Below are 26,486 nucleotides of genomic sequence, written 5' to 3'. Positions count from 1 at the left end.
TTTTTATTAACCAATTATCACACACACACACACACACACACACACACACACACACACACACACACACACACACACACACACACACACACACACACACACACACACACACACACACACACACACACACACACACACACACACACACACACACACACACACACACACGTGTGAAATAGTATTTGCTGTATACAAGCATGCAGAGACCAGAGGCTGAGATAAACTTGAGAACTAAATATTCTAATCGATTTCACAATGGATATTGAAAGTTAACTGTGGTAGTCTTTATCTCAACGAGACAAAACCTCAATACGTAAATATATGCAAATCAAATAATAACCACCTTATCAAAACACTTAATAACACTCCTTTGAAACAGGTTGATGACTACAAGTATTTGGGTTCATATATATCTTCTTCCCAAAAAGACTTCCGAACTAGGAAGTGCCTGGTCAGCCTGCAATGACATGCATAAGATCTGGTCATCTCAGGCCAGTCAATTAATTAATACCTTTTCAACGACGATATTAATGGTAAGTACATACAGCGTTATGTACAAAAATACGAACTAACCCTTTAGAAAGGTTGAGAATTACCGACATATCCAATGCCCTCTTTACTGGTAATCAGATAAGGGAAACAGGAAGTGTGTAGCACTTCCGTAAGATACATAACCGCAGCCTGTTGTACTGTGTATACATAATGTGCAGAACACCTGATGCCTGTGTTGCTTAGATGTCGTCTGGGTTCAATTTAACACATTTAGACCTGAGGACGATTCTACAATATGTCTTCTAAATACTGACAGTTTTCTGAAAAACCCATGTTTCTATGTCAGTGGTTCACAAACTATTTCATGTCAAGGATCCCCAAAAATATATGAATTTGGCCGTCGACCCCCATCTAAAAATATGCTGTTCCAAGGACCCCCTCCAGAAGGAAAGATTTGAGTTAAAAAAGCTATGAGCTTGTAGATCTGCTATTTTTCCAACAGCTAAAGTTTAAAATAATGGTTGAAACACCAAAAGGGGTTCCTGTCCAGAATGCGTTAAAAGAAAGAAAAAAGAAAAGAGAAAAGGAAAAAAAGAGAAACATAGGTGATGTCACATTGTGATGCATTGCGAGCTTGTAAAGATCTGCCATTTTCACCCCGTTATGACGACATGTATGCCCAGAATAGGGATGATAGAGTTACAGTGGTTACAGTTACAGAGGCATAAGAAGCAATAGTGGAATCTTTCATAGAGGCAGAAGCAACAGCCAGACCACAACACCAGTGTTTAGCAGTTCTCATTGTGGAACCATGGAAAATACACTTAAGCAAAACATTCACGCACGCACGCACGCACGCATGCACGCACGCACGCACATGCAGAGAGTGTTAGTGAGGCAGGGGCTTAAATCCCGTAAGAGGGCACTTTTGGACAAAAATAGCGAAAACAGCAGCTTGTAGATCAGCTATTTTCAGGGCCCAACCCAGCGCTAGTGGAGATGTGGTGTACGATATGGATTTCTAAACTAATTTGTTCAACACAAAATACTGTGTTCAAGTTCAAGAGACTGAATGCTGCCTTCCGGCATGGCATGGAAAGGAGAGGAGGGCATTTGCATTTCTTCAACCAAAGTAAACGCTACATTCATGATCCGGAGAGAGCAGTTGTTTTACAGACGAGAAAAAGGGGCAGGGGCTGAAGCCCCCTTTGATGTCTATGTGTGCACGTCCCTGCGCGCACACGCACACGCACAGCCTGCGGCGTGTTAATCATGGGTCCATTGGTTGCCCTACATGTGTTGCTACAAGTGGATTAGTGGGAGAAATCCCAGTGGGCTTTAAATCCAGCCTCAAAAACATGTTCAATTGGATTCACGCCACATGGCTTAGAAATTAATCTGAAAACAACGAACATACTGTATAAGGACCATACTTACAACAGGTTGAATTTAAATATAATGAACCCATTTAGACCTGATTCTACAAAATGTCAGTTTTCTGAAAAACCTATGTTTCTGTGTCAGTGGTGCTAAACCTTTTTCATGTCAAAGACCCCCAGGAATTATCTGTAATTGGCCGTGGACCCCCATCTGAAATGTGTTGTTCCAGGGACCCCCCCAGAAGCAAAGATTTGAGTTAAATACGTTCACTCTAAAAGAATATATATTCAAAGACTTGCGCCACATTTTCACGTAAAAAAAAAAAAAAAAGAGATCTACAAGCTCGTAGCGTAGATCTGCTATTTTTCAATAGCCAAAGTATAACCGTCCTGAATGGGTTAAAAAATATATATATATATATATATATATATAATAAAAAAATTGAGCTCTATAGTAGATCTGCTAACAGTTGCCCTGGCCTACACTAAAATGTCTCCAGCGGAAATAGCGATCTACAAGCTAAATATGCAAACTTTTGAAAATGACACAATGGGTCCATGAATATACAAAACAAACAAGAGCGACAATAAAAACACAGAGATAGCCTAATGTTGTAGATAATATATTTCTACTGACTTAACCCCAGGATAGGGAGAGTAGAGCTCATGTGGTTTAACATTTTAAAATCTAACAATCTACGTAAAACGTCCCACAAAATATAACCAGTCTATTGAAGTCAGTTTGCATCCACGCAAATCTTTTTGCCAGGTTTATTGTTGTACAATTTATTGTTGTCTCATGGATTTATAATACAGTACGTCACATATTCAAGCCAGGTGATGAGCAGTGTTGATTCCGTCGACTAAAACTGAGACGAAAAATGTTCGTAGACTACTTTTTTCCACTGACAAAAACTAAATGGAAACTAAATGAAAACTATAAGCTATGATGACTAAAACTAAGACTAAAATCTTATATTTAGTCGACTAAAACTAGACTTAACACTAAAACATTCCGGGTGACTAAAATGTGACTAAAACTATTCAAGAGACTATGACTAAAACTAAACTCTGCTGCCAAAAACAACACTGGTGACGAGGACACTTACGTAGTACAGCGAGGAAGCTCTGATTGTCCAGTAGCAGCCACAGTCCAAAGCCCATGATGATCGCTCCAAACAGCTGCAAGAACAAGAACACATGTAGAGTCATGTCAATATGACTCCTCTGTCTGCAGGAACACATGTAGAGTCATGTCAATATGACTCCTCTGTCTGCAGGAACACATGTAGTCATGTCAATATGACTCCTCTGTCTGCAGGAACACATGTAGTCATGTCAATATGACTCCTTGGTCTGCAGGAACACATGTAGAGTCATGTCAATATGACTCCTCTGTCTGTACAAATAATCCATTTAATTGATTACAAAACATATATATAATAATTAATAATCAATTTGGAGGGAAGAATTTATTAGAATATTGTCCATAAACGGTTCCAAAATGTCCAACAGCATCATGCGGCATGACGACGTCATTCATTATACGGCGAGGTATAAAATAAGTAATCAGACTTAAGTAATCAGATCATGTTTAGTCGATTATTTAAAAAATATCGCTCGCTAAAATAACTCACTTTCAACATTATTCGATTAATGGAAAAAGAAAATAATTGGATAGTCGCAGCCCTATAGTCCTCTGACCGTGCACTTACAAAGCTATGCAATGTGCATGCCTTCACCATATGCACACACACACACGTCTGAGACGCTCTCTCTAAGCCTAACCCAACTCATTTTATCTGCCAACACAAGCCAACACAACTCATTTTCTCTGTGCCACTGTACGACGGCCATTATTTATTCGGCATTTGCGCCACGGACCACCAATTTTATGAGATTTTAGCCTCTCGGATCCAAAACGTTGAATATTACCCAGCCAGCCACCCGCCCACCCAGCCACCCACATAGCTCCATAAAGGAGTGGTTGCACCACTCAATAATGTCGATTCTTAACAATAATTTTACTCTTTGAGAGCGTAAAATGAAACCAAATGGACCTGGAAGGGTCCATTTGGTTACCAACTCTCCATCATTTAGCTGCATTGGGGACCACCTGGAACCCCCTCAAGGCCCACTGGGTGGTCCCTGGACCACTGGTTGAAAACCACTTCTCTAAGCCTAATCCTAGCCCCTCGTTCACAGAACTCATTTTCTCTGTAGTGAAAGAGTACGACTCAACTCAAGCATTACATCTGCAAGGCACTGTAATTAACAGAGAGAGAGAGAGAGAGAGAGAGAGAGAGAGAGAGAGAGAGAGAGAGAGAGAGAGAGAGAGAGAGAGAGAGAGAGAGAGAGAGAGAGAGAGAGAGACAGAGAGAGAGAGAGAGAGAGAGAGACAGAGAGAGAGAGAGACAGAGAGAGAGAGAGAGAGAGAGAGAGAGAGAGACACAGACAGTTAAGATGACAGACAGACATACACAGAGAAAGGGACGGAGGGGGGAAAAGCCCGATTTATGCTCAAATAACTGATTTGGGTGCCTAATGAATGAGCAGCGTTATCTCACACACCCACCACATTCATGAATATTCATGAATACCCCAGTATACTCACAAAGAAGATGAGGTTGAAGAGAAACAGGAAGTACTTTGTCACCATCATGCAGCCTTTCGCCATGATGAGAGAGATCTGCAAAACGGAACAAAAACACTGCATTACAATCAGAATAACGATGCTAGATCTACGGACTATGGATGCACGATTCATCGGTAGCATAGTCGTAATTGGTCATATGGGCCATAAAAAGCCATATCTGTATCGGAACGGTCTAAAAAATATACAGATTATTTAATCGGTTTTCACCAGCAAAGAATAAATTAAAATTAAAAACAATTCTACATTTAATTTGTGTACTCATCTCATTCAGTATAGTCATTACGTTGTGAAAACAGACACTTGGAAAAGAGTATAGGATATTTATTGTTTGATTTAATACTTATTAACAGGCTTTGGGCCAAGCCCCTATAGGGCCTATAGGCTTGTTTCCATTGTGGTCCTCTGTATAATATCGGAATCGGTCAGAATCTTTATCGGCAGATATGACCGTGCAAATAATCAGAGATCAGTCATAATTTCATAATTGTGCACTTCTACTACAGACATGAAATTACATTTGAACACAACTGTGTCGGCTACTTGGACGCTGCAGTACTTTTGCAGAGGTAAATATGTTTGTGGAAGCAGTGGACATTTTACCATGAAAACCTGCATTGCATGTCAGTCTGTCAGTCAGTCAGCCACGCCTCGTGACACGCTCCATATATACGCTCCAATGCCATATCTGAAGATCACGACACTGACTTCATCCAACCCTGGATACTACTAGCCATACATTGAGAAGACTGGTTTATGTAATGTTGTAATTCGTGACAGCTCTACACTTCTTAGCGCTCTTAAACCCCATTCATTCCAATGAGTTGAACACTGTGCTCCGTCCAGCAAAGCGACACAGTCAGGCACCACAGATGCTCTGTGGGCTCGTGGGCAAAGTTCAGCGTGGCTGAAATCTATTTGACCGGAGTGACCGCCGCACGCTATGAGGAGGGGAAACTGAAGCACCATACAGTAGATAGATAGGCCAATCTAAGATTTTTAAAAAGGCGGTGACCCAAAAGAAATTGCAATAGTAACTAGTAATCGTTCAACGTTTTTTTATGATCCGGCCATAGCCACTTGCCCAAATGTGATGACCTCATCACATTTATGAAGACGGCTATGGCCGTTTTTAGCCCAGGGAGTGGTTTTCGTGTGGAACTAATGCTTGCAATTGATTCGGAATCATGAATAACCCTCACATGCTACTTAACCCATTCTGGGCGGGAACCCCTTTTGGTGCATTATGTTATACTTTAGTTTAGCTATTGAAAAATAGCATATCTACAAGATCTTATAGCGCGGCACAGAGTGCCGCGCTATTAGATCTGCTATATCGTGAAAATGTGGCGCAAACCTTTGAATATAGATTCTTTCAGAGCGAATGTTTTAACTCAAATCTTTGCTTCTGGATGGTCCCTGGAACAACATATTTTTAGATGGGGATCGGCGGCCAATTTGGGGGACCTTGACATGAAAATGTTTGAGAACCACTGACATAGAAAAATGGGGTTTTAAGAAGACGGTCAGGATTTAGTAGACATTTTGTAGAATTGTCCTGAATAATCAATTTTGAATAAAGCCCTATCCACACCAAAGGGTCACCATGCAACTCCTTGGGTCCAAACGGTTGCAAGGAGTTAACGCTAAAACCGTCTCGACCCTTTGGTGTGGTTTGGGCCAATGAATTCCACGTGTTAAATCACTAGGGTCAACGTGGGTCAACGTGCAACAAGACATTTCACACCGCAGGGACAACGCTAAAACTGTCTTGACCCTTTGGTGTGGTTACTGGTTAGGGCTTTAGATTGACTGGCCTGCCATCAGGACTGAGGGCTCCCATTTTAGTTTTAATACATCATAATAATATGATAAACAATAATGGACTAGAAGACTGACTTAATTGTTTTATCCTCCATTGTTGTTGCCCATTGTTGTCCTTTTAGCATTGCATGCGTTATAAGTGTACTTTATGAAAAACCTCATGTTTCTATATCAGTGGTTCTCAAACTATTTCATGTCAAGGACCCCAAAAACAATATGTAATTGGCCGCCGACCCCCATCTGAAAAAATGAATGTTGTTCCCAGACAAGCTCATAGCACGGCACTCGGTGCCACGCTATGAGCTTGTAGATCTGCTCTTTTTCAATAGCTAAAAGGGTGTTCCCGTCCAGAATGGCACAACAGCTGCTTGTAGGTACAGTACAGTAGGAATGCAATAGGTACAGTCAGTGTATGATAAACATTAGCCCTATATTGGCTCGTATTCCATACATTACATTTACGTTTCCATACATTAGGTTTATTAGTCCCAGGTGGGAAATTATTCAGTTGTCATGACAGTGCCGCAGTTATGAAACACATTGCATAGTGCACTGTACTGTACTGTACAAGCAAAGTGTGGAATATCAGCCAACGGCCGTTCTAGGGCAAGATAATCATAAAAGGTTGTGTTCCCCCATCAATAGCACAACAAAATGGTGCACTCACACGTATGACACACACAAGACACATTGTGTCTTGCGTGTTGGGAGTGTCATGGCCGCCTCAATGCATTTCCAATGGGAAAGGGCAGAAGAAGACAGCCATGCAACAATGTGCAACAAACCATGTGACTCCCATTGGAAATGCATTGAGGCGGCCATGACACTCCCAACATGCAAGACACAATGGGTCTTGCGTGTGTCTTACGTGTGAGTGAGGCCATATAGCGCCTTTATCCAGGGCGCTTTACAGAGATTGTGCATTACATTCACCCATTCACACACACGCATTCACCCACCTTTACATAGATTGTGCATTACATTCACCCATCACACACATGCATTCACCCACCTTTACATAGATTCAGATTGTGCATTACATTCACCCATTCTCAAACACATTCACACACAGATGCCGGAGGAAACCAAGCAAGGCACCAACCTGCACATTGGGAGCAATTAGGGGTTCAGAGTCTTGCTCAAGGACACTTCGACACTATCTCTGGGGGAGCCCACAGGGTTCAAACTGGGAATCTTGCGGTTCCCATACGGTCACTCTACCCCTGAGCCACTGCCACCCACCCCGACAACAAACCTTTTAAAGTTTGTTAATTGCAATAATGTACAAGTTATAATTTTCAGAATATCTTGAATGGAACATCTTCAAAATTTCCTTAACGAATGACAAACACACACACACACAATAATCTCTCTCTCCCCGGGCCTTCAGCCTGGCGAAGATAATCAAAACACAGTAACTCACTCTCCAATACATCTATTCTCAATATGCAGACCGCGGCCATCTTACCATATAAGTTAATGGCAAGGTGCTAACAAGGTGCAACTTCCAATGGCAGCCCATTCATCCAAACAGAACAGTCCTTTCTAATTGTATTAAACGTCAAACTCACCAACATTGCAGCTGTACGGAAAGCTTGAATTATTTTCTTTCTATCCTCAAAGTGTTTCATAAAAAATCCACTGTAGACATGTTATGAGCTACTTGGTGTCCTTGAAGGTAATTCTTTTTCTAAGTGCTGCAGTTTGGAAGTGCTCGTTAGATATCACTCAACTGCCCTGTAGGCTGTGTACCACCTGTTTATAATTAGCACATAATGCAAGAGGCAGCAGGACATTGCTTTACTGAAAACGAGTGCTTCCAAACATGGCCACGGTCTGCAAATAGTCAATGGAAATCTGGGTGAAATAAAGGAGGGGGGGGGGGGGAGGGGGGGCTGGTGTTGTGGAGCCAGATAAGGGCAGGCAGCTGACCCATATTCCTACTGGTGCAGTAAATGGGTTACCGTCACAACAGTAGTTTAGTTGTGCACATTTTTTTTGGGGGGGGGGACGAAGAGAAAGAGAGAGATGGTGTGTGTGTGTGTGTGTGTGTGTGTGTGTGTGTGTGTGTGTGTGTGTGTGTGTGTGTGTGTGTGTGTGTGTGTGTGTGTGTGTGTGTGTGTGTGTGTTGAGGGGGCTCTAGGCGGTGATTCTGGACAGCTGGAAAGTATTAGACTATAAACAACAGAACAGCCAGAAATTGCCAGAATCTCAGGTCACCCCACTGCGGCAGTCTAGAGATTGTAATGTCTGCTAAAAGCATTTCAAGCTACAGTGTGTCACAGTGTCTTATGTTATAAAGCGTGATGTTTTTAAGTCTTAAAATCAACTCTCCTAAATTCACCTACTGTATAAACATAATAAGGCTGGGGTTTATGAATAATAACACTCAATGCGATACTTGTTTGTTCCTGGGGTTGATCGGTATTACTTGGGCTACGGCACAATATGTATACTGGCGTCAAGTGGCTCTCAAACGTTTTTAATCAGATCCAGTATCTGCAAGCATGAATTAATAATGTCCAAGTCAGCCGACCGACTTAAAATCTTATACCGTACAGCAGTGGTTCCCAAAGTGGGGTCCGGGGACCCCCAGGGGTCCTTGAGGGAGTTCCAGGGGGTACCCAGCTAAACCCTGAGGCTCCATGATTGAGGGTAGCTACTGGGACGTAAGTCGGGACATGATCACCCCGGCTGGGTCGCCTGAGTGAGGGGTATGATGTTGGAAGACCCGAAACCCTGTTGACCTCAGGATACATCACTGAGGATACATGCGATGTATTTTTAGTTATAGCTATTGAAAAATAGCAGATCTACAAGCTCATAGCACGGCACCGAGTGCCATGCTACGAGCTTGTAGATCTGCTATTTTTGAAAATCACACCTGTGTGAAGTGAGCGTTGCAACTGTAGTGTGTGGGCCGTGGGAGTCCCCGGGGGCAACATCCAGACCCCCCAGGAACTCGCCCAGAGGGCTGGTCCGGTTCCGGCGAGCTTTCCCTCGTCCAAACAGACAGACAGACAGACAGACAGACATCCGCATCCGAAACAGTCGAGAAATGACAGTTATCGTGTTGCAACTTTCCGTGCTCAGCGTGCTCATCCGTGCTGAGACATATACATACATACATACATAGCTGAAAATGTGCTGCAAATCTTTGAATATATATTCTTTGAAAGCGAATGTTTTTAACTCAAATCTTTGAATATATATTCTTTGAGAGCGAACGTTTTTAACTAAAGTCTTTGCTTCTGAGGGGCCCCCTCCCCCTCCCTGGAACTACATATTTCAGAGGGGGTCCACGACCAAATCATCAAACTATAATTCACTCTCAATGTATGAATCTCTGAATGAATGTCTGAAACACTGCCACTGCTCCTCACTGCCTACACTAGCGTGCTGCTTACTTATTTTGTGGATATTTTACAACTTTGTCATGAGTCATTTTCAACATAACACTCCAAAGAATTGCATTAAACAGTGCTGCCGGGCGGGTCTTTGCGCAACGCCTACAGAGTGACACAAAAACTACTTTCTGGCTTTGACAGCCCACACATGCAAACAGAAAAGTCCTATCTGATAAGATTACATCTTGTCTGGGTCATGTGACTGATGATGAAGGAAGTGCACATATATGAAAAAGCACAGGACAATGGGGGTAAAGACTGTGATAAGGAATGCCGATAGCCTGGGAGTTTAAATGACAGCGAGTGGCCCGAGCCTGTCCCAATTTGATATAAAAATAATATGTAAGCGTCAACAGGCTGTCAGTCAGTCTATGAAAGAAAATAAGAAATACCAACTAAAGGGACCATCATGGGGTGCCCGCTGGCCTAGCGGTCCAGGGTGCATGCCAGCGTGTCACGTGTTCGAGTCCCGTTCATGACGACCTTTGCTGCATGTCTCTTCATGTCAATCTCCACTTGTATCAATAAAGGCAGAAAAGGGACCATCATGATATAACTATAAATGGTAAATAAATGGTGCATTTATATAGCGCCTTTATCCAAGGTGCTTTACATAGATTGTGCATTACATTCACCCATTCTCACACACATTCATAAACCGATGGCGGCGGAAACCATGCAAGGCACCAACCTGCACATCAGGAACAAATTAGGGGTTTAGTGTCTTGCTCAAGGACACTTCGACACCAACTCTGAGGGAGCCCGGGTTGACACTGACAACCTTGCGGTTACCATCCAGCCACTCTAATCCATAGCCACTGCCGCAGACTATAATTCTCTACATGTGTAACTCCATACAGCTAATATTATGAAATCATAATGAGATATGTTGATGGACTTGCCACTCTATGAACGGGGGCCACTGATTGGAGTAACACAATTTGTTAGGTCACCAGTTTCCGGCATAACTAGGAACCAATGAAACTTGCAAATTGTGATGTGTGATGCAACATTCCACGTGCCACACTTGCTTCTCTCACCTCACCTCTCACCTATCCCGTAGCGGAGGGTCGTTGGGGGCTTGGGGCACCACAGACCATCTGTTGACCTCCATGCCTCTCTGTCATCGCCTCACTGAGTTTCAAGCAGTGTTGTTTTTGGCAGCAAATTTTTAGATTTTAGTCTCTTCAATAGTTTTCATTTAGTTTCAGTCACATTTTAGTCACCTGGAATGTTTTAGTGTTAGTCTAGTAATCTACAGTTGATTTAGTCTGCAAAAATGTATTTTGGCGGGCCTTGATGCAGTGGTCGTTGTAGCTATTTTCTGCATGCAAGTGTAAAATAACTTATACTGGATCTCTTGTCCACTAGTCCCTTACTCCCTTCCTAACATTTTTGTCTAGTTTTTATTTGTTGACGAAATTGTCAGTATATTTAGTCAGTTTTAGTCATCATGGCTTAGTCTTTATTTAGTTTTGATGTCGTTTTTGTCAGTGAACATTTTTCGTCATAGTATTATAGGGCCGATTCATACTCCTATTTTAGAGCAGAATAAAAGTTGGTTCGGCTCTGTAGAGCCTACAATGTGACGTCATTTGAGGTTCGGTGGGGGCGGGTACCGTCCTAAAGTCGGCTCTTCGGTGCTACTGAAATTTTCTGGCGAGCCAAAATCATTTTGGCACTACAGCGCCGAAACAGCGGTAAAATAGGAGTATGAATCGGCCCTTAGTCGACGAAAACAACACTGGTTTCAGTGAGTCCATTCACTTGCTTAGCGATCGATACACTGTCTCCCTCTATCTCTCACACATTTTAAAACAGTCAAAAAATATAGTACTGTGATGATGTGTTGCTGTATCCACGGTCTAGACAAGCTACACGTATAAATCAAAATGGAATCAAATTGCCTGAGTGAGTGCTGTGCAAATGAAAGCAGCCTCACTGCCTCACAGGGAGTGACAACTCCATAAGACAGTATGATATCATTAACTGCAATCTTTACAGTCTTCGCCAAATAACATCAACACTAGTAGGCTACTTCACAAAAAAAGCAATGTTGGTGTAACTAAGAGATTGTCTTAAAAATAGAATTCTTTCATGCATAGATTATCAACCATGATCCAAGTATTGTTGCACGCCTGCAGCCAAAGGGGAAGGAGGTCATTGGCTAGTAGTGTTGATGATTCCATACATGGCATAGCATTAATAGACAAGAAATGACATGGTTGTCTTTGGCCTTTTTTATATATTGAGATCCTTGCCTTGCTGGCAGCAAGCACAATAAATATGATGCTTATGGGCCTTGTAGCTTGTAAGATTAGGCGAGCGGCGGGCGCACACACACACTCAACAACAAAAAAGAAAGCAAATTAAGACATTTCAAATTACCCCCCAAATTGATAATTTTTGATCAATTGATGTACATTTACCGTACCGTACAATTATCGTCATCTATTATTACCGTACTTCAATCAATAGTTCCACCCATATTCACAACAGACAGATCTATTCCGTTTTTCGCCAAATTAGCTTTTCCTGACGACCTATAAAAAGCAGGATCAAAGAAGCTCACATGACGAGATTTCACTTCTGGTCTCATTATGATTCATTTCACCCCCCCCCCCCCCCCAGGACTGTACCAGGCACAACCGACTGGTCTATTTGCACCAACCAAGTGACGCAACAGGGCTCAGATAGAGGAATAAACGTGTTAAGCAATAAGGGCAGGTTTCTATCACTTGGTCTAAATGGGGATTTGTGTGTGTGTGTGTGTGTGTGTGTGTGTGTGTGTGTGTGTGTGTGTGTGTGTGTGTGTGTGTGTGTGTGTGTGTGTGTGTGTGTGTGTGTGTGTGTGTGTGTGTGTGTGTGTGTGTGTGTGTGTGTGTGTGTGTGTGATGAAAAAATGATGTATTATGTATTGTGTGTGTGAGAAAGAGAGAGAGAGAGACAAGAAGTCCACACAAAGGGAGGGATGAGGACATGTTGGTCCCACTTCCACTGTGTTACAAAGCGCATCAAATATTTATTAGGCTCCAGGGTGACATCATAGAAATGTGATACATCATCATACTGTATCATGTCAGAAAGTGCCTGTAACTGCTTGCTCAGCGGGTTGCTCTCTCATCAATACTGGACTTGATTTCTAACTACCGTTACTGTTTAGATCTAGGTTCTGGTCAAAACCAGTGTGGTTTTTGGCAGCAAATTTCGATTTTAGTTTTAGTCAAAGTATCTTGAATAGTTTTCAGATCGGCTATTTTCAGTGTAAAATGACATACTGGATCTCTTGTCCACTAGTCCCTCACTAACGTTTTAGTCTAGTTTTTATCTGTTGACGAAATTGTCAATACATTTAGTCCAAGTTTTAGTCATCATAGCTTAGTCTTCATTTAGTTTCGTCAGTGAAAAAAGGTAGTCGACGAACAATTTTTGTCGTCTTAGTTTTAGTCGACAAAAACAACACTGAGTGGCACTTGGGTCACGACCTAGTGGACAGACAGATATGTGACTTACTGTAGGTGGTTAGAGCGTTGCATTTGAAACCAGTTGCATTTGAAACCAACTCTGAATATTGCTAAACTTCCATGTGACTTTTGTTTCTGTTCAGACTTCATAAAACAAATCGGATTCCATTCTGGATATGGCAACAAATCTGAATAGATTTTGGCTGCAGTCCGCGCGCACGCACGCTTTAAAATTAAAATGTGTTTTTTTTCTTTTCTCCAAGACTCTGGAGGAGTGCGGGGGAACACAACAAGACAACAATAAACCCTTTTGTTTTCAAAACTCACACTAGTATGACAACAACCACTTATCCAGAAAACGGCTCTAAATTTAATCTGACAATGGACTGTGTTGTTTTTTTCTCTTTTTAGAAATATATATATATGCATTTGTTCTATTGGTGTCCTCCTCCTTTAGTATGTGAACAACTGAACATCAGCCGGCCTGTGATCTAAATGTTGTCGTGTCCCACCAGAGGGGAGGGAACTTCATCAGCATTCAGCTGGTCCAGCCCAGACATGTTGTCATTGTTGTGACACGTCGGTACGCAGCTTGTAGATCTGTTCTCTCCAGTGTTGATTTCGTCGATTTCGTAAAACTAAGACGAAATTTTTTCGTCGACTACCTTTCTTCACTGACGAAAACTAAATGGAAACTAAATTAAAACTAAGCTGCGATGACTAAAACCAAGACTAAATACACTGACAATTTCGTCAACAAATACAAACTAGACTGAAATGTTAGGAAGGGACTAGTGGACGAGAGATCCAGTACAAGTAATTGTACACTTGGTTGCATGCTGAAAATAGCTGATCTACAAGCACACAACGCGTTGCAGTGCGACGTGTTGTGAGCTTGTAGATCTGTTATATTCAGCAAGTGTAAAATTAGGCATTTCATGTATTTGCACCACATTTTCACGATTTTTCAATAGCTAAAGTATAATATAATGCTTCAAACTCCAAAAGGGGTATACATCCTGAATGGATTAAGCCACACCCCCGCATGTTGGAAGTATAAATTAAGCTATCAGACATTTAACGTCCACACACACACACAACTTGACTGACAAGTACTCCCACTTTCCCCAGCCGACGACAGACCACTCAACGGACACCCCTCCTCAACTACCCCCCGCCCCCCCTAACACCAGGGCCCCAACTGGAGTCCTCCACCAAAACAATGGCTGCTTTCAGACACTATTTTCTCAGCAGCAACAAAAGGAGAAACTTGACCCACGAGTAATACACCAGCCTTACAATTCTCTGTAACTCAACAACAACAACCCGCAAACTTCATTTTTTCCGCTGAGGGACACCTTACAGCACATTTTAACAGATTTGTGGAATACTTATAAATCTATTCTGCACATGGGTCATTCTACACTCCACAGTAAGCAGGCCTGATATTAGGAACATGACGATAGTTAGCATGTGGTTTTCAACACTTTTCACACTTTATTCTGCATTTGAGCCACGGAACCACCATTTGATGACATTTAGCCTCTCTTAGACCCAAAACATTAGCCGACTTTGTCCACACTTCCATGCTGTATTGCTGTCTTACCATTAGGAGAGATAATGGGGAAACGTTGATCAAAATAACAATTCTTCTACATTCTCTAATCTCTAATTGTGTAGACCTCTTGTAAACTAAGTAATAGAGAAGTTTAACAATAATTTAACTCTTGAGAGCGTAAAATGAGTAAAATGGGACTTGTGTCTGTGACTCTGGGGAGTGGAGAGAGAAGCGAGGGACTTGTGTCTGTGGCTCTGGGAGTGGTGGAGAGAAGCGAGGGACTTGTGTCTGTGGCTCTAGGAGTGGTGGAGAGAAGCGAGGGACTTGTGTCTGTGGCTCTGGGAGTGGTGGAGAGAAGCGAGGGACTTGTGTCTGTGGCTCTGGGAGTGGTGGAGAAGCGAGGGACTTGTGTCTGTGGCTCTGGGAGTGGTGGAGAGAAGTGAGGGACTTGTGTCTGTGGCTCTGGGAGTGGTGGAGAGAAGCGAGGGACTTGTGTCTGTGGCTCTGGGAGTGGTGGAGAGAAGCGAGGGACTTGTGTCTGTGGCTCTGGGAGTGGTGGAGAGAAGTGAGGGACTTGTATCTGTGGCTCTGGGAGTGGTGGAGAGAGAAGCGAGGGACTTGTGTCTGTGGCTCTGGGAGTGGTGGAGAGAGAAGTGAGGGACTTGTGTCTGTGGCTCTGGGAGTGGTGGAGAGAGAAGCGAGGGACTTGTGTCTGTGGCTCTGGGAGTGGTGGAGAGAAGCGAGGGACTTGTGTCTGTGGCTCTGGGAGTGGTGGAGAGAAGTGAGAGACTTGTGTCTGTGACTCTGGGAGTGGTGGAGAGAAGTGAGGGACTTGTGTCTGTGGCTCTGGGAGTGGTGGAGAGAGAAGCGAGGGACTTGTGTCTGTGACTCTGGGAGTGGTGGAGAGAAGCGAGAGGGACTTGTCTGTGCTCGTCATGAACTGACACCACGTCACACCATTATTCATTCAATGCCCTCGCTCGCGGACAACTAGCTTAAATCTGACACTCGTCGAGAGTACGTAAAAAGCTCACGGAGTTCTTTGTCCGCCCTACAGCAGAGGAGGGGGGGGGGGGGGGGGGGACTATACTCAACTGCAGTCTTGTAAATAAAACAGAAGCATTACATTATCTAAACGCACAATCCTAGTAAACAAAACAGAACAGAGTTATCTATAACGCACAATCTGAGACCACACTTTGTACTAGCTAGTTTGAGGATAAGGTAAACAAATCATAACAAGAACGGCTACCGGTATTATATTGTGCACTAATGGAGGGGTTCTGGGTTTTGTGGTTGTTGTAACCCTATTAGGCCTATAATTACCTGCAGGGTAATTCCACTGAACTGGATAAACAGGTTACGTTCACACGTCTGTTCACCGACCTGCTGTAGGCCAAGCCCTGCTACGTAATCTGAGCAGCTTCTCCAGTGATACATCAAACATGTATGAACGATTGAATAAAAAGCCTCTAAATCAGCTTTACTTACATAATTAATTATTACTTATATGCTCTTAACCACTTAATTTCTGAAAATCCTATCTTTCCATGTCAGTGGGTGCTCAACCTTTTTCATGATGTCAAGGACCCCCAGAATTATCTGTATTCGGCCGCGGACCAGACCCCCCCCCCCCCCCCCCACCCGGAAAGATTTGAGTTAAAAACATTCGCTGTGAAAGAAAATATATTCAAAGATTTGTACCACATTTTAACGATTCGTAGCGCGGCACTCTGTGCTGTGCTACGAGCTTGTAGATCTGCTATTTTTCAATAGCTAAAGTATAACATAAGGCTTAAAACACCAAAAAGGTGTTCCCGTCCAGAATGGCGTAAACCCTGTATAGGTATTTGACTAGGGTCCTTGTACTCTAATATACTATAGGTCCAATAGTAATTCCCTACAAGCCATCTACTAGCTTCACAAGAAGTGGCAACAACACCTTGGTGAGCTTGTGGATAGACCTATGGGCTATTTTCAGTTCACCAAATGTTGTTGGCTCCGAACAGGGACGCTGGTAGGGATCAAGTGGTTAAGGAACCTCCACCTTTCACAGGAGGATTGCATAACAATTGCCACATGTTCATGCATGTAGTGTAAAATGTACGCCGCTCCACCACACTGTGCTAATAACGTTAGTTCAACATATCCATCTATAAATGCACCAAGTCTCTAGGTACGCACGCGTGTACGTCGTCTGTAAAGTCCACTTAACTCCAGAACCGTCCGACTTCAAATTCGACACACGCGTCCCACCCCACCACAGGGGATGCAGTGCCCGGTGTCGAGTCGGTCGGACGGACACACGGTTGTCCAGAACCGCCGCAAAAAGGCCTCTTCCCGGGAACTGGACCGGGCCCCGTGCCCAGTGTCCATATATGGAGCTGGCCTGTTCTGACCTCACAACACTCCATATTTGGCCATGACACAGAACGCCATAAGCTGGCCTGTTCTGACATACAAACACTCCATATTTGGGCATGGGTGACACAGAACTCCATATATATATATATATATATATATGAATAAAGGGACACAGAGAGACGCATACAGAAATCGGACATCATTGTAACGTGGGGCATAAAAGGGACACAGACATAATATCTGGGCGGGGCATGCATTTCCAACTTGCATCATTCCAAGTAGGCCAGTGCCCAACGGGCACCGCCGCGGAGGCCCCACGGGCACCTCTCTAGTCTCTGTGCGTACGACGTATGGGAAAGATCGGTATCGGTATGTCTCAAAATCAAATGATCGGAATCGGATCAGGAGCAAAAAGAACGTGATCGGGACATCCCTACTGAAAAGTAACAATGTGTTTTGGACATTACGGTGTAACGTCCAACCCGACGACAAGAGACGATTTGTAGAATCAACCTCGTGGTTTTAATGGGTTTAACTTAACACCAGAACCATATGAGGCAATCTGTGAAGATGAAATACCTATTTCACAACCAAACGGTGTAACATAAATATTCCATGTGTCTGTCTGTGTGTCCGTCTAGAACTCGGAGAGCAGAGCAGAAAGATATAACCACCAGCAGCTGTTCATTCAACAGAGGAACACCCCCCCCCCCCCCCCCGTGCGTATGGAAAGGTGATTTAGGTCAGCCAGAGAGCCCTGCAGTTTGGAGGAAAGCCAACCATGCTGAAAACATTTACAAGAAAAGATCCACCTAAAAGAGTGTAGAGAGAGAGAGAGAGAGAGAGAGACCCGCTAGTCCACTCCTGACACACAGGATGCTCTCCTCAGGGAGACGCAACTCATGTGCGACCAAGTCGGTGTAAACTAAAGTAACTAAATGCATTTACTCAAAACTGTACTTTTCCAGGCGATTTTAACTCCCAATTTTCCCAATACTTTTACTCCACTACATCTCAGAGGAGGAGGCAAATATTGTATTGTTTTTACTCTACTACAATTATTTGGAAACTTTTAGTTACTAGTGCGTCCAGCCGCATGCCACATAATATAGGTTCTGGCCTGACAGCGCATCCCGCGTTCGAGTCCCGTTCGTTCATGACGACCTTTGCTACATGTCTCTCCTCTTCTATCTCTCTCCCTCTTTCCTGCCTGTCTTCACTGTAACTATCAATAAAAGGCAGAAAAGCCAAAAACAAATCATAAAAATAAAAGAAAACACATTAACCAATCGGCCAAAGTTGAAATGGGACTCAAATTAAGTCTTAAGTTGAGTCCCATTTCAACTTTGGCCGATCTACAGAGGGAGTTCCAGGGGGTCCCCAGCTAAATGATAGTTTGGAACCAACTGGACCCTTATGGGTCTGTAACTCTGAGAGTGTACAAATGGAACCAAATGGACCCGTACTCAGTACATTTTTGAAGTCTGGGCTTTTACTTACAAGTAACACAAGGTATTTTGAGTGTGCAACCACTCCAAGGAACAACAATGTCCGTGTTCACCTATGTGTGTGCCTATGTATGTGTTGGTCATGAGCACCAGTATGACTATGACTACCGTACCAGTAGGGGTGCTGTTGTGCCATAAACAGAGAGAGAGAGAGATAGTATTAGTACTGTACTGTTGCCTGCTAATGAGAGAGAGAGAGAGGAGAGGAGGGGGGGGGGGGGGGGGGGGGGGGGGGGGGGGGGGGGGTGGGGGAGAGGGGAGTTGCACCACTCAGTTCACACGGGTGTGATTTTTTACTATAGACAGCTATGTGTGTGGCTGGGTCCCTGGTCTGTCCCTGGCTGTGTCCGAGCATGAAAATAGCGTTTGTTCACCAAGTGTCCACTGTTGCACAGCCTAACACGCAGACACACACAGGCCAGGGAGGAGGGCTTGTACAGTACAGTACAGTACAGTACAGTACAGTACAGTACAGTACAGTACAGTACAGTACAGTACAGTACAGTACAGTACCACTCACTTCAGACGGGTCTGATTTTTCACATTGTGGTGATAAAATAAAAAATAAATAGGTATTTATTCCATCTGATCTGGTAATAATAATATCAGCACTAACGCAGTGGTTCCCAAACATTTTCATGTCAAGGACCCCCAAATTGACACTAATTAGCCCATCGACCCCCATTTGAAAAGATATGCCAGTCGCCCTCATAAGAGAAGATTTTACGGCTCTAGCAGAGATTCTCACTTGTTCCATTTCAAGGACCCCCAGTTTGACATGTATTTATAGTCTACGAACTGGGACCCCCCAATTTAATCAATCAAAGTCAAATTACCCGTTGTCTATTTGGTTCCATTTGTACACTCTCTGAGTTACAGACCCATAAGGGTCCATTTGTTTCCAAGCTATCATTTAGTTGGGGACCCCCTGGAACTCCCTCAAGGACCCCTGGGGGTCCCCGGGCCCCACTGCCCTTCAGGGCTGATATGATCTGTCCTCGCTGGTGACCAACACAACACACACTGACCCACATACATATCATTAGCGCCAGGTCGGTCACAAACATGACAGCAGGTCAGGTCATGGGGCTTTTAAAAAGGCCATCACGTTCAATCAATACTCATATGGAAGAGCTGCCTAAATATAAATGTGTATCTATCCAAGTAGGTTTGTTGTGATATGATAGGTAGGTTGAAGGCAAGCTGCCCGCAGCTGTGTGTGTGTGTGTGTGTGTGTGTGTGTGTGTGTGTGTGTGTGTGTGTGTGTGTGTGTGTGTGTGTGTGTGTGTGTGTGTGTGTGTGTGTGTGTGTGTGTGTGTGTGTCTGTCTGCGTCTGTGTCTGTCTTGAGGCTGTAGAGTCCAATCCCAAACTTTTTCATGTCAAGGACCCCAAAATTGACACAAAATAGTAATTAGCCCGTGGACCCCATTTTGAAAAGATATGCCAGGGACCCTCATAAGATTTTTACGCTTCTTGCAGTGACTCTCAACCCGTTTAATTTCAAGGACCCCCAGTTTGACATGTATTAGTCTACGGACCCCCATTTAATAGCATTTCTATCTCTGGGACCTCCAATTTATATTGTAAAATCAATGTTAATTTAACTCTGAGAGTGGTAAATGACCCCCTTATGGACCCCCTTATGGAACCAAATGGACCCATAAGGGTCCATTTGGTTCCATTTGTACACTCTTCAGAGTCACCGACCCATAAGGGTCCATTTGGTTCCATTTGTAGACTCTCCGAGTCACAGACCCATAAGGGTCCATTTGGTTCCAAACTATCATTTAGCTGGGGATCAATCAGTCCTTGATATGAACATGTTTGAGAAGAAACCACTGCATTGAATGAAATGAAAACAATGGGACAGACAGACAGACTACTACACCAATAGTTTGTACGTTCTGACAAACAATAACAATATAACTAATTATTATGAGCAGCAGTTTAATGTTAATAGTATAATAATGTAGGCCTATGTTTTATTTGCCATCATGTCGTCTCAAGTGTGTGTCATTTATCACCTCCTAATCCAGTGGTTCCCAAAGTGGGGTCCGGGGACCCCCAGGGGTCCTTGGGGGAGTTCCAGGGGGTCCCCAGCTAAATGAGGAACCAAATGGACCCTTATGGGTCTGTAACTCTGAGAGTGTACAAATGGAACAAACTATTTGGTTCCATTTGTACACTCTCAGAGTTAAATTAACATTGATTTTACAATATAAATTGGGGGTCCCAGAGATAGAGAAATGCCATTAAATTGGGGGTCCGTAGCGTAGACTATTACCGTACATATATATCAAATTGGTGGTCCTTAAGTTAAGGTTAAGAATCAGTGAATCACTGCTAGAGCCGTATAAATATTCTCTTATGGGGGGTCCCGGGCATATATTTTCAAAGGGGGGTCCGCGGGCTAATTATTAGTGGCAATTCGGGGGTCCTTGACATGAAAAAGTTGGGGAACCACTGTCCTAATCATGGACACACACACACACACACACAGTACCACACACACACACACACACACACGCCACATCACCACCAGCGTCTTAAAAACAGCCCAGAAGTTAATTTACCAAACATTGATAAAGGAAATACAGATACTAATCATCGCGTATTTAGTCGCTCATCAACGCCGAGTCAACGCTATTTATAAAACGTTAAAAAAGTAAAAGTAAAGTTCTCGCGCACAAGACGGAACAAAAAAAATAAGCACTTGTTTTCAATGTTTTGTTCCAAGAAACAACTTCACGAGTGTATATGCAAAACGAAACGAACGGGTGGCTGGTGGTGGTTGAGGCGTTATTAAATAATGAGCAGAAACAGTTGGAATTAAAATCAGCCAGAATACTTACGTTTGGTTTGGTTTGGACGTCAAAATGTGCGGAGAAAGAAAAGTTGGGTTGCAACAACAAACCAACAAGCCTGCAAGGGGGTTGTGTTGTGTAGTGTAGTGTTGGACTCCAATCCAATGATCCGGAGCGTCTGAGTAAAGTCTGACCTGCAGCAACAAAGACCTGAACTCAACTAAACTGATCCTCTGTGTGACTAGTGGGGATGAGATCCACCATGAGGCACAGCATCATGTCATCATGGGGGAATTAGCGCCACGCCGTGGCAGATATGGGAATCATTAACCAGCAAAGTAAGTCCACTCAGTCAGCACTGTGTCCTCTTTTAACCCACTGTCTGGAGTCTGGTTGTGGTTCCCAAACTTTTTCATGCAAAAGGACCCCCAAATTGACACTAATTATTTAGCCCCGCGGACCCCCATTTGAAAAAAATGAACCACCCCCCATAAAGAGAAGATTTTTAGCTATAGCAGTGATTCTCAACCCGTTTAATTTCAAGGACCCCCAGTTTGACATGCATTGTTCTACGGACCCCCATTTAATGGCATTTATGTGTCTGGGACCCCAATTTAGGCTATATTGTAAAATCAATGTTAATTTAACTCTGAGAGTGTACAAATGGAACCAAATGGACCCATTTGTACACACTCAGAGTTACAGACCCATAAGGGTCCATTTGGTTCAAAATTATCATTTAGCTGGGAACCCCCTGGAACTCCCTCGAGGACCCCTGGGGGTCCCCGGACCCCACTTTGGGAACCACTGTACTAATGGTTTCCATTTGTACAGTCAGAGTTATAAATGGATAGATTATACTGTGTGGGTAGTGGGTACGGGTAGATAATTATATAAAACAAATATAGAATTGTGCTGTGGGTGCGAGAAGGGTCAGAGAAGGAGATATTTGACTGAGGCTTTTACTGTGTGGGTTTGTTTGATTGATTGATTGATTGATTGATTGATTGATTGATTGATTGATTGATTGATTGATTGATTGATTGATTGATTGAAGTTCAGAGTGAGCCCCCGCATCCTCAGAGCATTCTATAAGAGCACCATCGAGAGTGTTCTGACGAGCGGCACCACTGCCTGGTTCGGGAACTGCACCGCTGCAGAACGGAAAGCACTGCAGAGAGTAGTGCGAACAGCACAGCGCATCGTGGGAGGGGAGCTTTCCCCACTCCAGGAAATACACAAGAGACGTTGTGTGGCTAAGGCTGAAAACATTATCAGGGACATCCATCACCCCAGCCATAGCCTGTTCAAGCCACTTCCGTGCCCACGGCCGGGCAAACGCTACATGAGCATCAAGAGCAGCACCTCCAGACTCTTGAACAGTTTCTACTTGTCAACAATTAGACGGCTGAACAAGAACTATAGGACTGGTGACACTGCACAGACTGAACTGAATTGGTCTCTTGTTCTAGTAGAGACTACTTTATATATACACATAGGCTACATCACTATTATTTATTTTTATATATGCATACATATTGTACCATGTCCATGTGATGTGACAATAAAGTTTGATGATTCTGATTGATTGATTGATTGATTGATTGATTGATTGATTGATTGATTGATTGATTGATTGATTGATTGATTGACAGGTAAACACAATAACGGCTAAGAGGATAAAACCAGAATAAGCACTAAGACCTGTTTGCATCAGGGTCCTCCATTTTTCAATTCATCAAAACATTTAAAGACACAAATATATACACACATTACATCATGTTACATTGTAGATTAGCATTGGGCTACTTATTTCATAAGGAATATATGATGAGCATCAAAGGAATGCTATGTTAATGAATACCATGTAAGAACTACGCCCCTTAATTGTCTGCAGAGTCTGCTGATAATATAATAACTGTTCAATAAGTAATATTGAATAAAATATACAGTACTGTGACTATATTTGGAATGATAAAAAAAGGCTGACACTGAACCCCTGCTTAATTAATCTAAACCAGTGGTTTTTCAACCCTTTTCATGAGCCACGGACCACCATTTGATGACAATTAGCCTCTCCAAAACTAAAGAATATCTTGTTGTCGTTGGATAAGATTTTGTCCACATTTCCATGCTTTAATGATGTTGGTGGCATTAGGAGAGATAACAGGCAAACGTTGATCAAATGAACAATTTCTTCTACATTCTCTAATTGTCTAGACATCTTGTAAATTAAGTAATGCGGATTTGCGAATAATTTAACTCGTGAGAGCGTAAAATGAAACCAAATGGACCCCACAAGTTAAAGATCTAATAATGGTCCATTTGGTTACGAACTCTCCATCATTTATAGCTGGGGACCGCCTTAAGGAACCTCTTCAAGGACCACTGGGTGAAAACCACTGATCTGAACTATTAGCACTGATCTCAGACTTCCGTGTGGAACAGACATACAATTGTCTACCATCCATCACACAATAATCAGGGTCTGGCTGTAATAATTTGTGCCAATTGCTTCTTATACTGTAGCCTATGTGCAAGAATATGCAACAATCAACATTCTCCGTGTTTCGAACGCGCGGGTTTCCCACATGGCCTAAGAGAGAATTCCCCCTGGCTGGGGGGGGGGGGGGGGGGTCTTCAGGCAGAGGCTCAGAAGCAAATCTATTTGGCTTTGGCTCCTCGACAAAGACAAATTAAAAAGTAGAGATGCATGATTAATCGGTAGCATAATCGGAACTGGCCATATCGGCCATAAAAGTGCCATATCAGTATCAAAATAATATAAATCTGATGTAAAATTAATCTAATCTTAAGTAAAAGTAAACTTTTCTTTATCTACATTTAATTTGTGTCATTCAGTTGTGAAAACAGACACTTGGAAAAGAGTATATGCTATTATACTGTATAGGGCCTAGGCTAGTTTCCATTGTGGTCCTCTGTATAATATCGGAATCGGTCAGAATCGGTATCGGCAGATATGACCCTGCAAATAATCGGAGATCGGTCATAATTTCATAATCGTGCACCCCTATTAAAAGGAATATAGCAATATAAAGTATAACCACATAGAAATGTTGCAGTAATAAACACTGTAAAAGTGGAACAAATACATAACACAGCATATGATTCTTGTTCTACATACTGTGTCCTACATGTTAGTGTGTCCCACATGTCACTATGATGCACACACACTGCAGGCTGGTGACACCAGCACCCAGGTCTTGTGCGTAGCAGCATTCAGTAGCCTATTGATTGACCTGTTGTATGGTGCCGCAGTAGTGAGGTCAGGGTCAGTACCACCACCAGGCTTGGTTTTATCGTACAATGGCCCCTACAGAACATGGTCACAGTCTAGTATAATGTCACACAGTCTACATGGGCCTTATTCACGCCATAAACGTCTTTATTCTTTGAGACTTCAATGTGGCATTAAGGGTTGAGATATGATCACACAGACTGTGGCCAACGTCTTTACAATGGAATGGTGTAATCTCCTATGTCATGGTTTAAAGGTTCAGACCCTGAACAATGCAGGCTTCTTTTTAAAACGCCTCCGTTTGACAGACGATCCATCCCACTGCTTCGTTGGGAGAGTTGGAGAGCACCCGCTAGGACCACCAAGAATGACACAATCAACTCACTGCAGGCCCTTTGTGACCTAAACCCTCTATACTTAGTAAACTAATACTTAGTTGACCAAGAAGGTTGGCTCTGATCTTGGTCTGTGCTTTTTACCCCCCCCCCCCCCCCTTTACACCAGTGGTTTTCAGTGGTCCTTGAGGGGGTTCCAGGTGGTCCCCAGCCATTACTTAATCTACAAGAAGTCTCTAGATACAATTATATAATAAGAATTGTTATTTTCTCGTGTATTTTCTCGCCTGTTATCTTATCTCTCCTAATGGTACCAACATCAATACAGCATGGAATTGTGGACAAAATGTTATCCAACAACAACAAAATATTCTGTCTTGGATCTGTGAGGTTAAATCTCATGGTGGTCCGTGGCTCAAATTCCGAATACATAATGGTCCTTGATGTGAGTGCTTTACACTCTCTTTGCCAAAGACATTATGGACCTGGTCTGGAGTGGCACATTTAGTCCTCTTAAAAAATTAAAAATAAAGTATTTCACACTTTGACCTGTTGAATACATCAAAGGTGACTGTTAAAGAACATTATTTTTTATGTTTTGGCTCGGATAGCACTGGGTTAGATAGTTCATGTGGTTTTATACTGAAAAAGAAAAGAAGTAAAATACAATAAACTAGGGCATATTAAAGCATTCAAAGAAACACAACCCTCACTCATTGTAAACCATGATCCAAGCCTCATACTAGCGTTATTTATCAATTATCAGTAGCCTATTTGGTACTTTATTTGCTGGCTTTACAAAAGTCTTTTCCAGTTTCATCGCTGACTGCCATGTTCCGGGACATAAAAAAGTGAGCTCTTAATCAGTGTTTATCAATCTGACAATGGAATTGTAACCGTGATCCCATTTAACAGTATCTGCTCTGTAATTCCACTAGCATTAGTAACATCTCATTCCTGCAGAACAGTTCCTCTGTCCATAGATTTATTATAATATACATGTCCCTCCTTCCAGTCTGTGCATTGCCAGCAGGAGAATTTGGACCTATTTACAATTTCCCTTGAATGATTGGAAACTCAATGCCTCGCTTAGATGGAGAAACAGTTCTGCCTGCCGAGACCTCTGGAAGGAGTTTACCGTTTCTGCACTTGATGGAAAAACAAGGAAACATGTGCACGTGCACTGTGAGCACGCACACACACACACACACACACTGTCACTGTGTCTGAATAGGCTACTGAATTATGACATTGGCCTGGGCCATATAATGCAATTGTCCAATATCACATCTATTCCAATCAAATATGAAAATGTCGATATGGTAATTTGGTCATTCAAAAATGAAATGGACAATTCACCAGAAGTATCACCATTGCACCCTTAAATCAGTAATTAAAAGTATGATTCAGTTCAACTTAACAGAGGTATTGAAGCTGACAG

General features: G+C 42.8%; 1 protein-coding gene across 1 annotated transcript in view; it reads right to left on the bottom strand.

The window, feature by feature from the left end:
• LOC310854322 (CD82 antigen-like) overlaps positions 1–21,671 on the bottom strand; it is a 52,832-nt gene extending 31,161 nt beyond the window's left edge. Inside the window, exons 1-3 of the mRNA XM_083758919.1 lie at positions 21,500–21,671; positions 4,483–4,557; positions 2,978–3,050 (exon numbers count right to left, since the gene is read on the bottom strand). Of these exons, the coding sequence (XP_083615045.1) occupies positions 2,978–3,050; positions 4,483–4,545 (136 nt within the window). The 5' untranslated portion in view covers positions 4,546–4,557; positions 21,500–21,671. The remainder of the gene's footprint in view (positions 1–2,977; positions 3,051–4,482; positions 4,558–21,499) is intronic.
• Between the last annotated feature and the right edge of the window lie 4,815 nt (positions 21,672–26,486).

This window comes from Protomyctophum parallelum (assembly GCF_964188405.1).
Source record: "Protomyctophum parallelum genome assembly, chromosome: 2".
NCBI classification, from domain to species: Eukaryota; Metazoa; Chordata; class Actinopteri; order Myctophiformes; family Myctophidae; genus Protomyctophum; species Protomyctophum parallelum.
The sequence above is the reverse complement of the archived record's forward strand: the minus strand, read 5'-3'. Positions and strand labels throughout refer to the sequence as shown.